The following is a 19,323-nucleotide window of genomic DNA, read 5'->3' as shown; positions in this document are numbered from 1 at the left end:
ACACATTAAACATGAATGTACAACTTTTATATTTTAACCCTATTATGCCTGATTAATTACATTTAATACATGCATTTCTGAGACTTATACACCACCCCATAATTAAAAAAAAAAAATTGTATCCAATTAAAAATGAATAAATATGATTGCTCTGCATTCATAATGACACTTATAATGGTATATATATTTAGAAAACTGAGGATGCCTTTAATTTGAATGCATAATCAACACTTCAAATAAAAATAATAAAAGGTAATAAAGGATGTTCTGTGTATTATTTCAAATGGAAGGCATTAAGAGGTTAAAGGGGGTTTAAAAGCAGTATTGAGATTAATAGCATAACAAAGCACATGTTGGCACACGCTCTGCACGTCTCCTTCCTGCTGCCTTGGGTCAGGGTGACGCAACAATTTGTCCAACATTCAGGAGCGTTCTGTGGTTGTTTTGGAAATGTAACTGTTAAATGTCTCAGATGTTTAGGTTTTTTTTTCCCCCTTCTTACAAATCTTCTTCCTTTAAACCTGCACACTGGCCTCAGATAAACCATCAGCGGTCTTTCATAATTACAAGATAATTTTTAAACATTACACTTTATTTTCATAAGCTCATAATAGTCATTTATTCCTCAAAAATCATTATTTGCAACCCTGCCACTTTTTTTCATGCCTATTTTAACATGATTGTCAACTAGCACTTTAAATGACAGCAATTAATGTTTTTTAATCATCACACACTTTTACCCTTTTTTGTTAGTTGGTAACATAACATTATTTAGAGATTTTCTTCTGTGTAATTCAAGTAAACAAGGTTAAAAATATGTGTAGTGATATTCTTTAGCATGAAAGAGGGATGCCATTTTTTATTCACTGAAAAAAAAAAAAGATTTCAACATAAAACGATAAACCTTTTTGGAAAAAATCATGATCAACTCCGATAATCAACTAATTCTAGTTAATCTTAGGAGTTTAAGACTGTGGAAGTTAAATTAACTATGAAGTTTCCAAACCATGCACGACCCTTTCTTCCATAAATGCTTATGGAAATTTAAAAAACGTGTCAAAGAGAGAAGTTGTGAACAAATTAGTTTGGAAATTATATGAATGTAATTCTAAATGTATGCAAACAACAAATCTGCTGCAGCGAACATCTGGAATTTGGAAACAATTACAGTATACTTCAGAATTATGCATAAATGTGAGAATTTTGAGTACTCACGCTTCTCTGTTGTTTTCTATGAGATAACTTTTTGTTTTTTACTTTTTTGAACTCCAGAATTTCCTAAACTGATTTTTTTTCCACATCTACCAATGGTGACACGCAGAAGTCACATCATCCCTCTTTCTAGTCTGTTTTCATCATGTCTCCACTTTCATAACAATAATAATGCCAGAAAACCTCTTTAACCTAAGGAAAAATTAATATATAATGGCTCCAAAATGCGGTGGAATAACTAGATTGGATCGTTTTCCATTTACACACACATCCTAAAAGCATGTTTGATTCACAGAGAATACACGTCTGAAAATGATTTCATATGATCTCCTAAAGTCACAGCTTCTAATTCAAGTTAATAATTACTGCACATGAACAGTAAAGGATGATTATCTGCTGGAGTCTTGCTGTGGTGGAGCCCCAGCCTGCGGTCCTTCACATCCTCCCTCCCCTCGCTCGTAGGCACTGAGGGCTTTGCCGCCATCAACTCTTCTCCTCTTCACAGGTTTCTGTACATTCGCTCTCCAAGTGCATGGAGCTCAGCTGCTCCTCAAAGTTCAGATACGTGTGGCTGCAGTTCCTCTCGAACATCTTCTTCCAGATTTTCACTGACAAGCAAAATGAAAACGCATTCAGTCGACAAAATGAAGCTGTAGTTCTGCTTTATGGCTTAAAGCAGCACTATGTAACTTTTCCACCTTAATATAATATTTCATCATCATCATCATCATTGTGATGGTACATCAACTTCCAACAGGTTTAATGAACCTCTGTCATGGTCTGAGGGGATCTGTATCGCCTTCACTGGCACTATGTAACTTTGAGGAGCATGGTAGGAACCCTGCCACACTAAAAAACTACACATTTTTACGGCTTTGACTGCTTTACGGCATACGTCACTTCCCCCTCCTTCCCGATTCGTAGTCGAGACGAAAATGGGCGGGGCGTGGAGCGCAGAGCTCAGCAGAAGCTGGTGTCATGGCCGAAGCAGCGAAAAAACAGAAGAAAATAAAAGTTTTATCGGAGGAGGCGAAAAAAAGAAAGAGGGAGAGTAACAAGCTAAATGCCCAGACAAGAATAAAAATGTGCCCGGTGTCGTGCCAAAAAGTGATTGCGTGCCAGAATCTACTATTTTTCCTGAGAACTGTAAAATTGTGCAGGGCTGATCTGCAAAACATTCAGTTATTCACAGGTTATAAAGTATTTTTTTTATTTTGTCAGTAAGTATGTTGGACTACTAATTTATAATTTATATTAAGTCCCTCGAAAAAACGTGACAGGAAAAAGGTGCCGTAGAACAAAACCAGAGCGCATTATCAAATGCACGCGACGGGGACGGGAGTTCATGGGAAATGTAGTGTTCTTTCTGGTAAAGCACTACCGCTTTTGTCCAAAGGAGCCGCCAAACTCAACAAAAGCTGAAAGTTACATTGTGCTGCTTTAACAGGGGAAGCTCCCGTCGGTTCCTAGAGGAGTAACTTACTGTACTCCGGTTCCTCTGGCTCCGGGTGTCCGGGAGCGGGTTGGGGGTCTCCAGGGAGGTTGCTGAGCTCCTCCGCCCCGGCGTCCTGCTCCGCTTCACCTGGCTGCTCCAGGCTGGACACCATCACCTCGTAGGCTATCCGGGCCTCCGACGACAACTCGATCATCTTGTGATAGTAGTCCTGCGGGCGGTGGAGGGTTCAGCTCGTTGGAAAATGTCTCGACTGTCTTTAATAATCATTTATAGAGGGAATGCGCATGACGTCACAGATACGACTTCACAGCGGGTAACGCCCACTGAGTGTCAGAAAGACTGAGTGTCAGAAAGACTGAGTGTCAGAAAGACTGAGTGTCAGAAAGACTGAGTGTCAGAAAGACTGAGTGGCAGAAAGACTGAGTGGCAGAAAGACGGAGTATCAGCATAAACTTTCAGTTTGAGCAACTGGAAAACATCTAAAATGGGAAAGAGCTGTTGTACGATCGACTGTACTCATAGATTTAGCAAGAAACCGGAGTTATCGTTTTACAGACTGACGAAAAATACAGGACTGTCTCAGAAAATTTGAATATTGTGATTTTCTGTAATGCAATTACAAAAACAAAAATGTCATACATTCTGGATTCATTACAAATCAACTGAAATATTGCAAGCCTTTTATTATTTTAATATTGCTGATCATGGCTTACAGCTTAAGAAAACTCAAATATCCTATCTCAAAAAATTAGAATATTCTGGGAATCTTAATCTTAAAACTGTAAGCCATAATCAGCAATATTAAAATAATAAAAGGCTTGCAATATTTCAGTTGATTTGTAATGAATCCAGAATGTATGACATTTGTTTTTTTTTTTGTTTTTTTTTTAAATTGCATTACAGAAAATAAAGAACTTTATCACAATATTCTAATTTTCTGAGACAGTCCTGTAAGCTTAAGAGAGATGAATCGCTGCAATTCACAGAAACAACTGGATTCCAGACACCGAAAGGTGGATTTTCGGTTCCCATTTTGTATCAGGTAATGTTGGATTTTTGGGTAGCTAACGTTAAACGGTCAAATCATAAAGTTCAGTGTCCTCATCACTTTAATTTCTACAACAAATCCTGCCTTGAAGTCGGACCAGGTGTCAAGACTTTTGTAAGCCTTAAAAGCTTTGCTCCGTGTATTTCCCCGGTGTAGAAATTAAGTACATATAAATATCAGGAAACTGGATTCGTGGCCAAATATGTCCATGGACCACTGGTTCTTGGTAACTGTACCAAATATTAATGTCCATGGACCACTGGTTCTTGGTAACTGTACCAAATATTAATGTCCATGGACCACTGGTTCTTGGTAACTGTACCAAATATTAATGTCCATGGACCACTGGTTCTTGGTAACTGTACCAAATATTAATGTCTATGGATCACTGGTTCTTGGGGTAACTGTACGGGTCACTGTCAAGTCCAACTGCCTTTAATTTAAGTCGATTATTAAGCCTTTAATTATCAGCTGTTATCCCGTCTTCTCCACTAGTTGCAGCTGTTTTTGCCACTCAGTGTGAGTAAGGGGGCTGGTCCAGTGGGGATGTGACGTCAATGCAGACCCTCTATTGTTGTGATTGAACTGTGCACGTAACCCTGACCTGTGCACCGTCATAGTTGAAGATCCCCACCAGGCTGACGGGCACAGCCTTGTTGACGGAGCGTCCCAAAGCTTTCCTGGAAAGTGCAAACACAAACGGCACGCCCTGGTCACGACATGTGTCAATGATGGTGTGGAGGGCCTCGTCCAGGCCACCTGTGGAATCGACATCTTCTGTCAACCTGCAGCCTGAAGCATAAGAGTCTTACACGCTCCACATCTGGAGCCTTCAGATCCACATCTGGAGCTTTCAGCTCCACACCTGGAGCTTATCTCCACATCTGGAGCTTTCAGCGCCCACATCTGGAGCTTTCAGCGCCCACATCTGGAGCTTTCAGCGCCCACAGCTGCACACATTTAAGTCAAGCAGGTTTCCATTTAAGTCATAACTGGAAACAAATGGTTTAATTTCCATCTTGGTCAAGATTTCCAACCCATCAAACTGCTCTCCGGGGTAAATAAGGGTAAACAACACAGAGCATATGATCTTCAGAAGCATGGAAGGAAAACAATAAAAGCTTTTGCCCATCTCAAACAATGAAAGGAGAGGTTTTAACGGAAGGTACGCTCAAACATTTTTATGAGGAGAGAAGAAACAAACTAACAAAAAAAAAAGCTTAGTACAGGTAAATAGTTAGCTAGTTGATGATCAGGAAGCATTTTGACTTTCATGATTTTACTTTTTTTTTTAAAAAGCATTCATCATTTTCTGAGCCGTAAAATGTGATGATCCACTACGTTTTTCTACTCAATATATATAAATTCAATTACTTTGGCTTTATAAAAAATGTGGTGAATTGTCATGACCATTTTTTCATATTTCATCTTTTTAGAGATTTAAATTAAGTCTTAGGCTTGGAATAGACTTGCTGTTTATAGCTCGTACATGAATGCATGGTGGCTCTCATGCGTATCCCGCTTTTCTGGTGAGATGTAATATTCACGATGAGTGAGCAGCCAGGCGGCTCAGCTGCAGCTCCAGTTCGCCATCTGTAGCACTGTCATGGACGATGAGCGGCGATCTGACGTAGTAAGTCACATTTTGTGTGCGTTTTTTACCTCAGATTTAACTTCCTAACACACCACCCCCAACAGCGCCGCTGTTGCTTCCTCTGCCGTGACTGCGACAAAAGCATTTCCATCCAGATGTGGACACCAGCTACACCTCCTGTGAGAGCTTCACTCAAAACTGTGTGCTTATATTTTTGGTTTCGCGCTTTTTGGCCAGGAGACACAGACAGTTTTTTTTTTTTGTTTGCACATTTACTGCGACGAGTCAACATTTTAATTTACGCTGGGAAACATGCTCTTTGGGCTTCTAAATAAATCGTACTTTTCCGCCCCCCTACATCCACAAGGGTATATTTTCAGATAGACAGATTCATTTGTTCACATTTTTAAGGAAGTCAAAGCAATATCAAGAATTTCTATCTTTCCAGTTTTGAAGATTTTGTCCTTCGCTATCGCTACCCAAGCAAACCTTTCTCCCCGGCTAACAATTCAATTTTTAGTAATCTTTTGGTTCATGTAATTTGTATTGTGTTAGCTCCATTTCATTTAAATTTAAAACAACCTCTCCAAACAGAGTTGTCATGTTGCACACAGCTGGGTGTACATACTGCCCCCATGTGGAGACACCTGGCATTACACGCCCATGTAGTACTGAGGCAAAGAAGAGCCCAGCTTTGAGCTATTGGACCATTTACCAGTAAAAATACAAATCTTAAAGATGCTCTTTGTCACATGAATTCAACATATGCAGCCGTAGTGTTTTATCAAGGAAAGAAAACAAAGTCCCCCCCTACCTTTGGCCTGGACGCGTTCACAGTTGGGCGAGATGATGACACATTTGACCTTCCTGAGCTTGAGATGCTTGAGAACTTCTCGAAGTCCCATCACGATGCGTCTCTTCATGCGGGCCTTCATGGGGTCTTTGTGGTACAGGCGGTCCTGGAACCGAACCAGCTCCTTCAGCAGAGTTGTCACACACTCATCCACCTCTTTCCTCAGCATCTGGTTGCAATAGCTGACACACAAATGAGCAGAACTGTTAGGACAGGGATGGAAGACTTTCTCTAGAGTCCAAGGCCCTGTCCCAATACTATCACTACCCCTACTTTTCAGCCCTACCCCTAAATTTTGCGCGTTCCCGTGAGGGTAGTGGTGTCCCAATTCCTCTTTTCACCTAGGGGTAGTGAAGAAAACTAGTGTAGTGGCTATGAATCTGTCCCTACTGATCGAGTTTTTTCCAATGCTCACTAGCTGATCTAGGGCCAGAAAAATTTCCCAGAATGCTTTTCGTCGTCATTTGCGTACTGAATCCAAAAGAAAAACATGGCGGACATTTCTTATTTTTTAGTGAATAAAATCAATATTTTGAGTTAGTTTCTGCATAAAAATGCTTTTATTTTTAATGCTGATTTATTTCAGCCAGCGGTAATTCTCCACAGAGCTGCAGGTTTCTCCCCCGGGACGACGGCGCAGGTTGACCTGGCGATCACGTCTGCTTTCCTGCTGCTGCTGCTCCCCGGGGCTCTTATCATCTCCGAAAACATCAGGTCAAATTTCTTAACAGGCGTTATTTGGATAAACTGAGCCCAGGTTGGGGATGTTAACGGTTACTTTTACGCCTGAAAAAATATTAAAACTTAATAAAGTGGCATATTAACAGCGCTACAGCTGAAATTAAAACAGATTTTGGCTCTCAGCTTCCTGATTTTAGGGGTGGTGTGAAAGTAGGGGTAGTGTTGGAGTATTGGGACAGACCCCTGGGAAGATTACAAGTGCCCTAAAATCTGTGCCTTCTTTTTTAGGGGTAGTGATAGTGAGGGAGGGCTAGAGGTAGAAAGTAGGGGGTGTATTGGGATTGGGCCCAAGTTGTGATTGCAGCTGTGCAGACTTACTCTCTGAACTTCCTGCTGTGGATTTTGGGTGCACTGTCCAGAATGGGCTGAGTTGAGGGGATTTGTTGTTGTACGGACTCGTCTTGGTCAGTCTCTTCATCACCCTCTTCTACTGGATTTGTTTCATCCAACTCTGGATGGTCATCAACTTCTGCTGTTGAACTCTCAATCATATCTGGATTTTGTGAAGAGCAAAAGGAAGATTACTGAGTAAACTTTGCATCAGGTTGAATGTATTGCCTCCCACGTGAAGTCAGACCTGAGTCATTTTCACCACTCTGCTCCTCTGCAGCATCGTTACTGAGTTTGGATTCGTCCTCAGGCAGCATCCCTCTCTCCTCGAGCAAACGTTTCTGTTTCCTCTCTTCTCTTTCTTTCAAGATGACCTGAAAGTCCAACAGAAAATTGAATTCCAAATACAAAGCTGAAACGCTTCAATTATTATTATTATCCGTTCAATTTTGGATACAGACCGAGTAAATGCACCTGCCTTTTTGAGAGGAGTGGGTTTCTTGGCTTTGGGCACCTCTCTTTGCTTGCCTTTCTTCACCAAAGGGCTGGTGGAGTCCAGAGGATTGTGCGCGATCTTATCCTGCTGCCAGTGCGGCTTCTTTGGGGCCGGTGGCTGTTTCTGGACGACAGGTAGTCCTCCACCGACTACAAAGAGGTCAGATATGTTACTCTTCATCTGGTTTCAGTATAGGGATGTAACAATATATTGTGCCACGAAATTTCGCGATACAAAAATGTCACGAAACGTGTCGTGGAGGTGACAAAGTGTATCACGATATTGTGTTATTAATATTAATCTATTGTGTTGACTAGAAACGCGAATCCAACCACGCGTGACGACCGCGCCTCGACCTGCGGAGCAAAATCTTACTACGCTCAGAAGAAACTAGTCCCGTTTTGAGCTCTGAACTTTTACTTATGTAAGGTTGGTGTAGAGTTAAGCCTTACCTTATTAAATTAAACCTTTTTGGGGTCGTGAGTAGGATAAACACGGGGACAACTTCTGCTGAGTTCCAGTGTACTTTAATGTCCCTCAACAGTGTAGGATTTTAGAACATCAACACAGCACCTAGTGCCGTACTGTGGCGTATCACTCCGCCCAATCTAAAACAGACTAATCACTACAGATAAACTGACTAGTGTCATTATAGTCCCTGATTTACATCAGAATATAAAGAATATATTTATAAAATAATGAACCCTGAATTACCAAAATAAACTTCTTAACAAAAATAAATCTCCTCTTACACTTATAAGGTGAACATGAATCAATCTTTTTTATGATGTAAAATTGTATGTATTTATTTACTTTTATTTATTTATTTAATTTTAGTTGTTAAATTTCTGGAAAAGAAAAAAGTCAAAATCATACATGAGAGAAACTATTCAGTTTGTGGCAAAATATTTGTACTTGTATGAAACTGAAGATCATAATGCAAACCTGACATTTACTTTTAGTTCAGTTTGTGGAAAATGGTTGGCCTGGCTTTCTCTTTAAAACTTAAAACAGTTATAAAGCATTACAAACTGTAACAATAGGGCAAACGCACAGTATTGTTTTGTATTTTGTGTCTTTCAAATCAAAGACCATTATTTCCAGTCATATGTTCCTCATTCAAGGTCGTTAAAAAAATAATGCTATAATATCGTATTGTTATCGTGACCTCAATATCGTGTATCGTATCGTGCGATTAGTGTATCGTTACACCCCTATTTCAGTACAACTACAAGATAAAGATATTGTGGATCCGGCTGAGCGAGGCCGAGAAGCCGACGGCCACCGACCTGAGAGAACCACGGGCTTGGCCTCCTGCTTGGCCTTCTGAGACTGCTGCTGCTTCTCCAGGGCGGCCAGCACGTTTCCGATGTCCAGCTGGACAGGAACTTTACTCTTCTTCCCTGAGACTTTCTCCATTTTCTACAAATCAGGTGACACAGAACAGGATTACATATTCAAGACAAAGCAGACTCATTTCTTACTATTTCGTGGAAGGTTTAATCAAACACAAACCTGTCCTTTTTTAGCCGTCTCTGCAGGTTGGGTTTTCCCTCCAGGCGACTTTTCCTTGTTGAGATCAGCATGCTGATGCCGACCTCCCTCTCTTTGGTTTTCCTTAAAAATGTAACATAATTTCAACACACAAGGCCCAATATCTTTGTCTTTGTAATTATTTTTCTTCTTTTCCACCACATAAACAATGATATCTACCTCACTGCTCAGTTTTGCATTGCTGCTGGTTATTAACTTGTTCCCAGTTAAAGTAACAGTCAGGCCAGGAAACTCCTCTTCATCCTTGAAAGAAAAAGAACAGACAAAATAAAGATTATTATTTAAAAAAAGCCTCTTCCATACAGCATTGTTTCTAAAAGCCTGCTTTAAAAAAGGAAAAAGTGAACAAATAAATGAACATCTTTATTCACCTCAAATTTTGGAGGCTCTTGATAAATTGGTGCTTCCTCTGGATCTGCCTGATCATCTTCAACGTTGCTTTTAGTCTTCTTCTTTTTCTTTCGTTTTTTCTTTCCCGGCGCTCGCTCCTCAGGAATGTCTTCTGTCTGATAAAACAGCCAAGTATACACACGGCAAGAACTTTAGACAAAACCCTTCCACAAAAACAAACACAGGCCACTTTAAAAAATTAGAGTTAAATTTCAAGTCAATATAAAAAAGGTTTCTGGTAATAATTGAAAGAAAAATAAACAATTTCCTTCGAAGGAAGCAACCAGAAGAGAGAGGTGGAACAAACCCTCCCTGTGAAAATCCGGCCTCCAGAGTAGCTTCAAATGTCCTAAATCATTGACGGAACGTCTCCATCATCCGAAACGACCCCATAACTCAAATTTCCGTTCAGCCCGTTTAAGATGTTTCCCTGCTGAAACCTGACTGGATGACCATGGGCTTGTCATCAATGTCTGCACAAGTCTATGGCTGGTCCAGTAGTTTGAGCCAGGGGTGTGAGAGCAGAGCAACATGTAGGACACGCAGGACAGTTGTCCTCGAGGACCGGACTTCAGGAGCCCTGATCTACGGGGTCCAAGCAAGCCTGCTCTGTGATCGGTACCCAGAACCACCTGAAGAACTGTGGTGTTGATTTGGTGCTGATTGGATATACTGTGGTCAGGAGATGATGACCTTCAGCCGTTTTACTGTTGAACTTGTCATTTTAATTGGTTTATCTCCAGGGTTTTTTTTTCCCTCCTAATCTTTGTCTTCTTTTAATTCATGGCAAACAGTGAAAGTGGTGCAGAGCTGTCACCGGGTGCTATAGAGCAGTGTTCCCCAACCTTTTCTGAACCGGTTTAATGTCCGACAATATTTTCACAGCCCAATCTAAAGGTGTAGCTGATAAAAACAAAATAAAATGACAAAATCGGAATTAAAAACGGTGGTATTTTCTCTATAATAATAATAATAATAATAAAACATAATTTTCGAAAAAATAAAATAATGGAAATTGTAAATTACCTTTAACATGAGTATTTCTATAAATGTGTTTTTATGTTTGTTTTCTCATTAACGTTATTTAAAGCCAGGCTTTTATTTTATTTGTTATATATTAAGGAGACCGATATTTAGTGCTTTTATTTTGAAGGCGTCTCGCCGAGACTTTGTAAACATCCGGCGCTTCGGACTTTAACGGTAAAAGTTTAACGGCAGTAGAAAGTGTGTCTGAAAGACTAAACTAGTGTCGGGAATGCTAAAGTGGAGCCCAACTGACACAAAAAGCACCTGCTGATAAGGATTTGTTTTCTTTGCAAATTTTATGCCGTATTTATGTACATATTGAGTTTGGTTGCCATGGTTACTCATGTATTGCGGTTAAAGGAGCATGAGGCTCCTTTTAAGAAATGAAACTCTCTAGCGCCACCCTTCACCACGACGGCCGTCGGGGGTACTGCAGCCAACAGTGAAGCCGGCACGGGAGAACGGGGAGAACGTGCATGCAGCGTCATGTGACGTCACATCCGCCGCCCAGCGCGGGAAATTCGGGACCAAATTGCAGCACATTTTGCAGCACACAGCCTGTTCAAGGCAACGGAGAGATACACTAGAGGGCTATTCTTTTGGGTTTGGAACGCTTCATCTGACATTATTACTAGAAAACTTAAAATGTATACGGATTTTTTTCATAAATCCTGCCACAATCCGGCCTCAAGCTCCTTTAACGGTAGCCGACCGAGCAGCTGTGTCGGTCTGTATTTAAGTTAAATGAAACTTATATGAATGTAGTAAGACTAACTCTATTTTATTGTATTCCTTTATAGCTCTTACGGTGTGTTTGCAGTGTATTTACATCCAAGGAATAAAAACATTGTGAACCATCAGTTTGAGAGTCATCCATCATCAGTCGGGGCTACAGAAATCATTTTTTCTCTCTGTGCGGCCCCGTACCAGATGACCCACCACGGCCCAGTACCGGGCCGGGGCCCGGGGGTTGGGGACCACTGCTCTAGAGTGCTAGTTTGCAAAGTCAGTGCGTCCCACTGGTTCCATCAGCAAGCGGGTTCCATGGAGCTATGCGACTGAAAATACCGCCATGAAGGTCGGGCCTGTTACAACTCCAGCATCCTAGGATTTACCCCGGACATCCACCAACAGAAACGCATTTAATACTGTCTGGTGCAACTGGCTGGGGTAATAATATAAATAATCAAAAATTAATGAATGGTTACAAGAAACTGGTTGAAAAGTGACGCTCCACAAACAGGACATTGGATGGACATTATAGAGGAGATCTACGCAATGGAATAAATGACCTTTCATCCACGAATCAAAGCAGGTGACTTTACACAAAACTGGAGAAAATAGACATTGTACAAAGACAATGCTACCTCAACTTAATGAGAATGTGTATGCCCCCTCTTGTATTATTTTACTTTATTTTAGGTTATGTACTGTGACATGTATACATATACACAAATAACTAAATAAAGATTTAAAAAAAAAAAAAAAAAAAAAAAAAGAAGAAGAATGGATAATCTGCAGCTGCTAAGTAGCTCATCAGGTTAAAGGTCTAAACCAGGGGTCGGCAACCCAAAATGTAGAAAGAGCCATATTGGATCAAAAACACAAAAAACAAATATGTCTGGAGCCGCAAAAAATGAAAAGTCTTGTATCAGCCCTAGGATGAAGGCAAATGTCGAAATGTCGAGAAAAAAGTCGAAATGCTGAGAAAAAAGTCGAAATGTCGAGAAAAAAGTTGAAATGTTGAGAAAAAAGTCCAAATTTAGAGAAAAAGGTTGAAATGTCGAGATTGAAGTACAATCTCGAGAAAAAAGTCAAAATGTTTAGAAAAAAGTTGAAATGTCGAGAAAAAAGTCGAAATGCTGAGAAAAAAGTCGAAATGTCGAGAAAAAAGTTGAAATGTTGAGAAAAAAGTCCAAATTTAGAGAAAAAGGTTGAAATGTCGAGATTGAAGTACAATCTCGAGAAAAAAGTCAAAATGTTTAGAAAAAAGTTGAAATGTCGAGAAAAAAGTCGAAATGTCGAGAAAAAAGTCAAAATTTAGAGAAAAAGGTTGAAATGTCGAGATTAATGTTGAAGTACAATCTCGAGAAAAAAGTCAAAATTTCGAGAAAAAAGTCAAAATGTCGAGAAAAAAGTCCAAATTTCGAGAAAAAAGTCGAAATGTCGAGATTAAAAAGGAAAGGAAAAAGTAAGAAAAAAGGAGAAAAAAAGAAAAAAGAAGAAAAAAAGAGAAAGAAAGAGAACAAAAGAGAAAAAGAAGAAGAAAAAAAGGAAAGTCAAACATATTTGAAAAAGCTCCAGGAGCCACTAGGGCGGCGCTAAAGAGCCGCATGCGGCTCTAGAGCCGCGGGTTGCCGACCCCTGGTCTAAACAAACATGCATCATACCAGCATGGCGTTGTTGCTGATGGGCTTGTCTGCAGGGGCAGGTTTCTTTGGAGGCTGCGAAGCAATATTGGCCCAGGATGTCGCCACCTGCTGAGCTGTTTACAAAAGAGATTATTAACGCGTGAAAACAGAACAGTAAAGCTTCTCAGAGACCGTGATGTTCAGTCTACTCCACTGTACCTGCCGGGACAACAGGGCTGTCCGTTCTAGCATCCCTGGCACTTTGAGGGGATTTGTGTGGCGTTGGGGATAACTTCCTGACAGCCTGTTGGAACAGAACAGAAACAACCACGACAACTCCAAGTCAATGGGTTGAATTCTGTGTTAAGCAGACATTCACATGTATTCAGCCCTAATCTTTTTTTTTTTTTGAATGCATAAGAGGTTGGGTTTTATTTAGTCCACTTTTCAAATTTACATTTTGTTGAGATTTGTTAAAAAAGATAAAGCATCATCAGCTATGCAGTTTGTATCACAAAGAAACTGCAACAAGGATAGAGTGAAGTCGAATGAAGATGACTTGGTAGTAGGGCTGGGGATCGATTCAAATGTCAAGAATCGATTCGATTCCGATTCTTAAGATTCAGAATGGATTATCAAGATTTGATTCGATCCGGTTCGATTCCGATATTGATTTGGGTTAGTGTTATTAAAACTGTTTTTTGAGCTGTTGCATGAATTATATGACTGTGTAGTTATGCAACATATTAATACTAGTATTATATTGAGATTCAACAGCAAGTATTGGCAGCTAATGATGCTGTAAGGACCAATCAGCTCCCAGAATGCTGATAGAACTGCTTTCAGAAACATCATGTGGGGCAGAATTATCAAACAGATCCAGGGCAGCAAACAGTATGAAATCGGTTTTATTTTTCCTTACATTACGTTTAAATTTTTTCCATTTTCGGTTTTTAGCATTTTATGCAAATGTAACCCCAAGACAGTATATAAAGTAATTAAATATAGACAATATATGCAATTATAACCGTAAACTTTAATGTTTTCACACCTTTTAACATATATAAAGGCAAAAACATGGGACCAGTTATTCTTGTGTCCAACAAAACATTCCTTTTTTGGACATAAACAAAAAAATGTAAAAAAAGTTGTAATGTAATGATGAAAAAAAAAAAAAAAAATTAATTAAAAAAAAAAAAAAAAAAAATCGATCTTTAGACATACGAATCACTTTTTAGGAATTAATATGAGAATCGATTTAGAATCGGAAAATCGATTTTTTCAACACAGGCCTACTTGGTAGGCACAATCTTTTAAACATGTCACCACATCTAATCTCACCCTCCAGGAAACTGCCCGATCTGGTGTTTGGGAGCCGGCTGACCGAGAACTCGAACCCCAGCTTTCTTTCCGAGCTACAGGAAGAGCTGCCCTCGACGCTGAAACACCAGCTAACTCTGGAAAGTCTGCCATCTTCACTTCAAATGGGGCCAAGTTTTTGTCTGCCGGTGTCGACTTCCCCGCGAGGTTTGGGGCCGACCTGGCTCCAAAACCTGAAGGAAAAGGATAAAAAGCTTGGATATCTACAGTGATGAGCTCAAGCATTCGACAAAAGTTAAATCTGATAACTTCAGGAAAATGACCGAAATCTACATGACAAAGGTATTGCGGGGTCATTCCTGAATGATAAAACCGCCTGATATCATAACTACCTTTCTTCTGCGCCTCCGCTGACATCTTACCCTTGATTCTCCCCTGAGAACCATTTTTGTTTTTTGACGTCTGTAAAGATAAAACTATAATCAGGGGAATCCTTTCCATTAATTCAGTTTACACACATTTCATTTGGGGAAACAGCAATGACGCCAACCTTCTCTTGTGGATCCCTGAAGGGTCGGTCCCTCTGTAGGAAATCTGCACTACTCCCTCTAGCAGGTCGGCTGTAGTCACGACTCCCTGACGAGTCTGCTGCTCTCCGGTTTAGATCGGACCAGTTCCTTGGAAATGTTGAAATATTTAGAAACAACTATGTTGTAACAACTAAGTCAAATGTCAGGTCTCTTGCCATTCTTGTTTACACTAGAATAACGGCGGTTTTCCACTAGTATCTACTCATCTCGCCTCGCCTCAGTTTTGCGCTTCCCCACTAGGGGTTTAACGTGCCGAGTAGATACTTTTCTGTATCTATTCTGCCGAGGTTCTAAGCTGCTGAGTCGGCTGTATCTGACATCATCACACTACAGGCCACCGATTGGTCGGGGGGTTGGAGTCAGACGTCTGAGTCAGGAGGAGGAAATCAGAGAAAGAGACTCTGACGGATTCTTGTTCATTTTATTCGACAGGCAACGGCAGCAAAAGTCTGTTTCATGATCCAACTCTGAGGTGCAGATGTTCATAAACCTGGTGCTGAGGAGAGAATTAAAAAGGGATCTAGACGGGAAAAAAGGAACGACCAGATCTACCAGGAGCTCTGTCATTTCATAGCTGCTCGCGGCTCCAGCTGACTTTTCAGCAGCGCCGAGACAAACTAACAAAAAAATGAAAAAGCATCGCCGCTTGAAGCTTCTCTCACTCTCATTTATTAACTTGATATCGAACACAAGTCACAGACCCAGCAGCACATACAGGACTGTCTCAGAAAATTAGAATATTGTGATTTTCTGTAATGCAATTAGAAAAACAAAAATGTCATACATTCTGGATTCATTACAAATCAACTGAAATATTGCAAGCCTTTTATTATTTTAATATTGCTGATCATGGCTTACAGTTTAAGAAAACTCAAATATCCTATCTCAAGAAATTAGAATATTCTGGGAATCTTAATCTTAAACTGTAAACCATAATCAGCAATATTAAAATAATAAAAGGCTTGCAATATTTCAGTTGATTTGTAATTAATCCAGAATGTATGACATTTTTGTTTTTTTTAAATTACATTACAGAAAATAAATAACATTATCACAATATTTAAATTTTCTGAGACAGTCCTGTATGTCATCTCCTCTAGGTTCTACATCTTTAGTGTTGTTGTCTTCTTCATTTAGATCAGTGATTCTCAACTGGTGGGTCGGGACCCAGAAGTGGTTCACAGACCCGTTTTCCCCGGACCCTGTGACTCAGATGATGGTAAAGTTCTCAGGTAAACCTACATAGTTTTCGGCCTTTTTGGATATACTTCCCTTTTTTTCCCCATGAGTTGAGATATTTTGATGTCACATCAGCTTCCTGTTTGAAGCTTTATTAAAGACTGAATAACTTAACTCCTACTGTATTTGTGCATTTAATTAGTGGATGCTCAGCTAAAGCCATATATTTTGGGAAATATTTTTCAGTTGCACTTTTTCATTTCACGTTTGAACGTGAAAACACTGTTATTTCTCTAAAATCTGAGGCCTAAACTACACTACCTTTTCAATGAATTTGAGAACTAGAAAATTTGGCTCCGGGCTTGTGATAAAGGAGGGATGGAAGCCAGTTGAGAACCACAGGTTTAGATCACACAATCAAATACGTCACAGCAGCTTCGCTCCAACCTCCTTCTTCTGCTCTAGATGCTGAATTGTTATGGAAAAGAAACTAGAGATGCACCGATCTATTGGCAACCGATCGGTATCGGCCCAATAATGCCCCTATCGGTTTTGATCGGAAAATAATAGTTGAAAGCGGGCCGATCACATGACGTTTACAACAACAAACCGCTGCAGGAAAGTTTAAGCTAGTAAACTACACGTACTCTTTGTAAGCTGAGTCTAAGTCGTCTCTAAGAGTCTCTAGAGGGTGAAATATTGCATATTGCCTCAGGCTGCAATAAAACAGTCAATTCATGATATTTTCTCATCTCCTAATTTTTATACCTAATAATACAATGTCAGTGTTGTGTACATGAGACAACAGTATTGAAGAATTTATGGATTTCACGCTGTGATCGGTGATCGGCAACATCGGGATCGGCAGATAATGATTTTGGGTTATCAGTGATCGGCCTTCAAAATCGGGATCGGGGCATCTCTAAAAGAAACCAGGCTGAGTTGAGATGAGTCGAGCTGAGTAGGTACTAGTGGAAAAAGTGCCATAATAGAGCCGTGATCAGGTCCATACCTGCCTGACGCCGGGTCTGGCCTGTGAGGGTTGGGCAGGACCAGGGCGGGGGTGCAGGGGTCGGGGTCAGAGGTCACGCTCCTCCGGTGTTCAGCAGCTGGCAGTTTGCTCTCCTGAAGAAACAACCTGCTTGTTTAGGACCCAGATCATCGTGTAATTAATTCAATTTGTTTTATATAGCGTCTAATAATAATTAGTAAATTAAGATAATCTAATAATTTTGTATAAAGCACGAAATAATTTACTTCCTGGTAATATACAAAAAATGTTTAGTAATAGAGAAGGAGGATATGAGCTGAGAGGGAGATGGAATTTAAAACAACCGATTGTACATACTACTCTGAAAAGCATGTGTGTATCAGTCCATGGGGTAAAGTGTGGAATAAGTTACCTGACAACATCAAAGAAAGTACAAATATTGCGCAATTCAAAAAAGAATTAAAAAACAATACTCTGGATATGTATAGACATGGTGGTATATAATCACGATTTAGGGGGAAATTTAACTGAATCTCTGGTATTATGTTTGGTATTGGCTGTGTATGTTTATATGTATAGGTGGCAGGTATGTGTGTACGTGTGAAAATCTATGTGTATATGAGCATGTGCACTGATTATGGGTGTAGATGCAAGCATGAATGCATCAATGTGTATGTGTGCGTATATGTTATATATGATTTGATGGTATAAAGGTCAGGGCATCTATAAGCTGGTTAGCTTCAGCCCTGACCCTTTCGGTCAGACCTGTGGACCCTTTTTTTGTTTTGTTGGAAGGACTTTTTATTTTTTTGCTGATCGAAATAAACAAACTCAAACTAATACAACAGCAGTTGTCTCTAGGATCTCTCCAGAGACCCAGAACATGACCCCTGAGCAATTATTACATAAACAATGGCAGGTAAAAACTCCCCTAGTGGGAGAAAAGCTTCAAGGCTGATTTATGGTTCTGCGTTACACCGACGCAGAGCCCACGAGGCAGGCTACGCACGTCGATTTAACGCAGAACCATAAATCAGGCTTTAAGCCAAACAGTGGCAGGTAAAAACTCCCCTTTAGGAGGAAGAAACCTGGACCAGAACCAGAACCAGGATCATAAGGGGGGAATTAATGACTCCAGTATCCAGCACAGCCGTGTAAAGCTTGTGTGAACTTTTAACCCCGATGTTATAACAAACTGAGCTCCAGTTTCTGTAGCTGCAGCAACACTGCTCACTCTGGGAGCTTCAGGTAAACATGACGCTTTACAGCAAACCAAACTTGTGAAGCCCAGCCGGGTCAAGGAGGAGTTAGTTTTATAAATGTTATGTTTGGCTCAGCTGCCTCGGTTCGTTAGCAGCTAGGCTAGCATTAAAGTGGTTATCTGTGCTCACCTGCTGGTCCATGTTGGGGGTTTCTCTAGCAGCAGTCACATGTCTGGATGTTCACCCCCGCTTCCATCGGCCGCCTCTCCCGCAGCAGCGACGTTCCCCGGGGCAGCAGCAGCAGAGCACCGGTGTTCTGACAACTTCTGCTACCTGACCACAAATGCTACTTGCTGCTTCTGCGCATGCGCACAGTCGATTTTTCAAAGTTTGCATCATTATTTGATCCTTCAAAATACACTACCCATGACATGAATGCATTACACTTTGTGAACGATAAAGAGAAAGAAAAAAACAATTATATCGCTTTATTTGATATTCATTCAGTCATTGGCCTTTATTTAACCAGGCAGGTCATTAAGAACACATTCTTATTTGCAATGACGGCCTGGCAAGCGACACTTGGGGGAAAAAGAAGTGGTTTAGGGCAGTGGTCCCCAACCCCCGGGCCCCATTGTGAAACCATTGTTTCACAATGGTTTTATTCCTTGGATGTACAATAAATACACTGCAAACACACTGTAAGAGCTATACAGGAATACAATAAAATAGAGTTAGTCTTTCTACATTCATATAAGTTTCATTTAACAGATTATTATTATTTATTATTATTGTTATTTCATTATACAGACCGACGCAGCTGCTCGCTCGCCCAAGAGTACCTGGCTGCAGGCAAAATGGCCGACAAGGGCACCGCCATACTTCGATCCATACCGGAAGTCCATACCGGAAGTTGGTCACTTCATTAATATATATATTTTTTTTTATTTTATTTTTTCTTAAATTAACATTTGCAAACAGTACAATGAT

General features: G+C 40.3%; 1 protein-coding gene across 2 annotated transcripts; it reads right to left on the bottom strand.

The window, feature by feature from the left end:
- Positions 1–571: 571 nt before the first annotated feature.
- On the bottom strand, positions 572–18,681 carry LOC133450734 (selenocysteine insertion sequence-binding protein 2-like). 2 transcript variants are annotated; one of them, XM_061729577.1, is made up of 18 exons: positions 18,523–18,681; positions 17,153–17,265; positions 14,922–15,048; positions 14,764–14,833; positions 14,393–14,604; positions 13,271–13,355; positions 13,091–13,185; positions 9,656–9,790; positions 9,444–9,527; positions 9,246–9,347; positions 9,020–9,152; positions 7,713–7,879; positions 7,482–7,608; positions 7,223–7,397; positions 6,125–6,345; positions 4,321–4,475; positions 2,696–2,876; positions 572–1,820 (listed from the first exon to the last, which is right to left on the bottom strand). In XM_061729577.1, the coding sequence occupies exons 1-18, from the start codon at positions 18,532–18,534 to the stop codon at positions 1,696–1,698; spliced, it is 2,319 nt and encodes a 772-aa protein (XP_061585561.1). In that variant the 5' UTR covers positions 18,535–18,681; the 3' UTR covers positions 572–1,695. The 2 variants fall into 2 exon arrangements, with proteins under 2 accessions (XP_061585561.1, XP_061585562.1); XM_061729578.1 differs by lacking the exon at positions 572–1,820 and having other exon boundaries at positions 2,729–2,876; positions 4,321–4,396.
- Positions 18,682–19,323: the final 642 nt, after the last annotated feature.

Source organism: Cololabis saira, chromosome 9, assembly GCF_033807715.1.
Source record: "Cololabis saira isolate AMF1-May2022 chromosome 9, fColSai1.1, whole genome shotgun sequence".
Taxonomy (NCBI): domain Eukaryota; kingdom Metazoa; phylum Chordata; class Actinopteri; order Beloniformes; family Belonidae; genus Cololabis; species Cololabis saira.
The sequence above is the reverse complement of the archived record's forward strand: the minus strand, read 5'-3'. Positions and strand labels throughout refer to the sequence as shown.

Excerpts from the sequence above, each read along its gene's own strand:
- LOC133450734 (XM_061729577.1), bottom strand. Across the intron at positions 13,356-14,392 it reads ATCGGGCAGTTTCCTGGAGG|GCTGTCAGGAAGTTATCCCC; the intron begins GTGAGATTAGAT and ends CTGTTCCAACAG. Across the intron at positions 9,528-9,655 it reads AAGAGCCTCCAAAATTTGAG|GATGAAGAGGAGTTTCCTGG; the intron begins GTGAATAAAGAT and ends TTTTCTTTCAAG.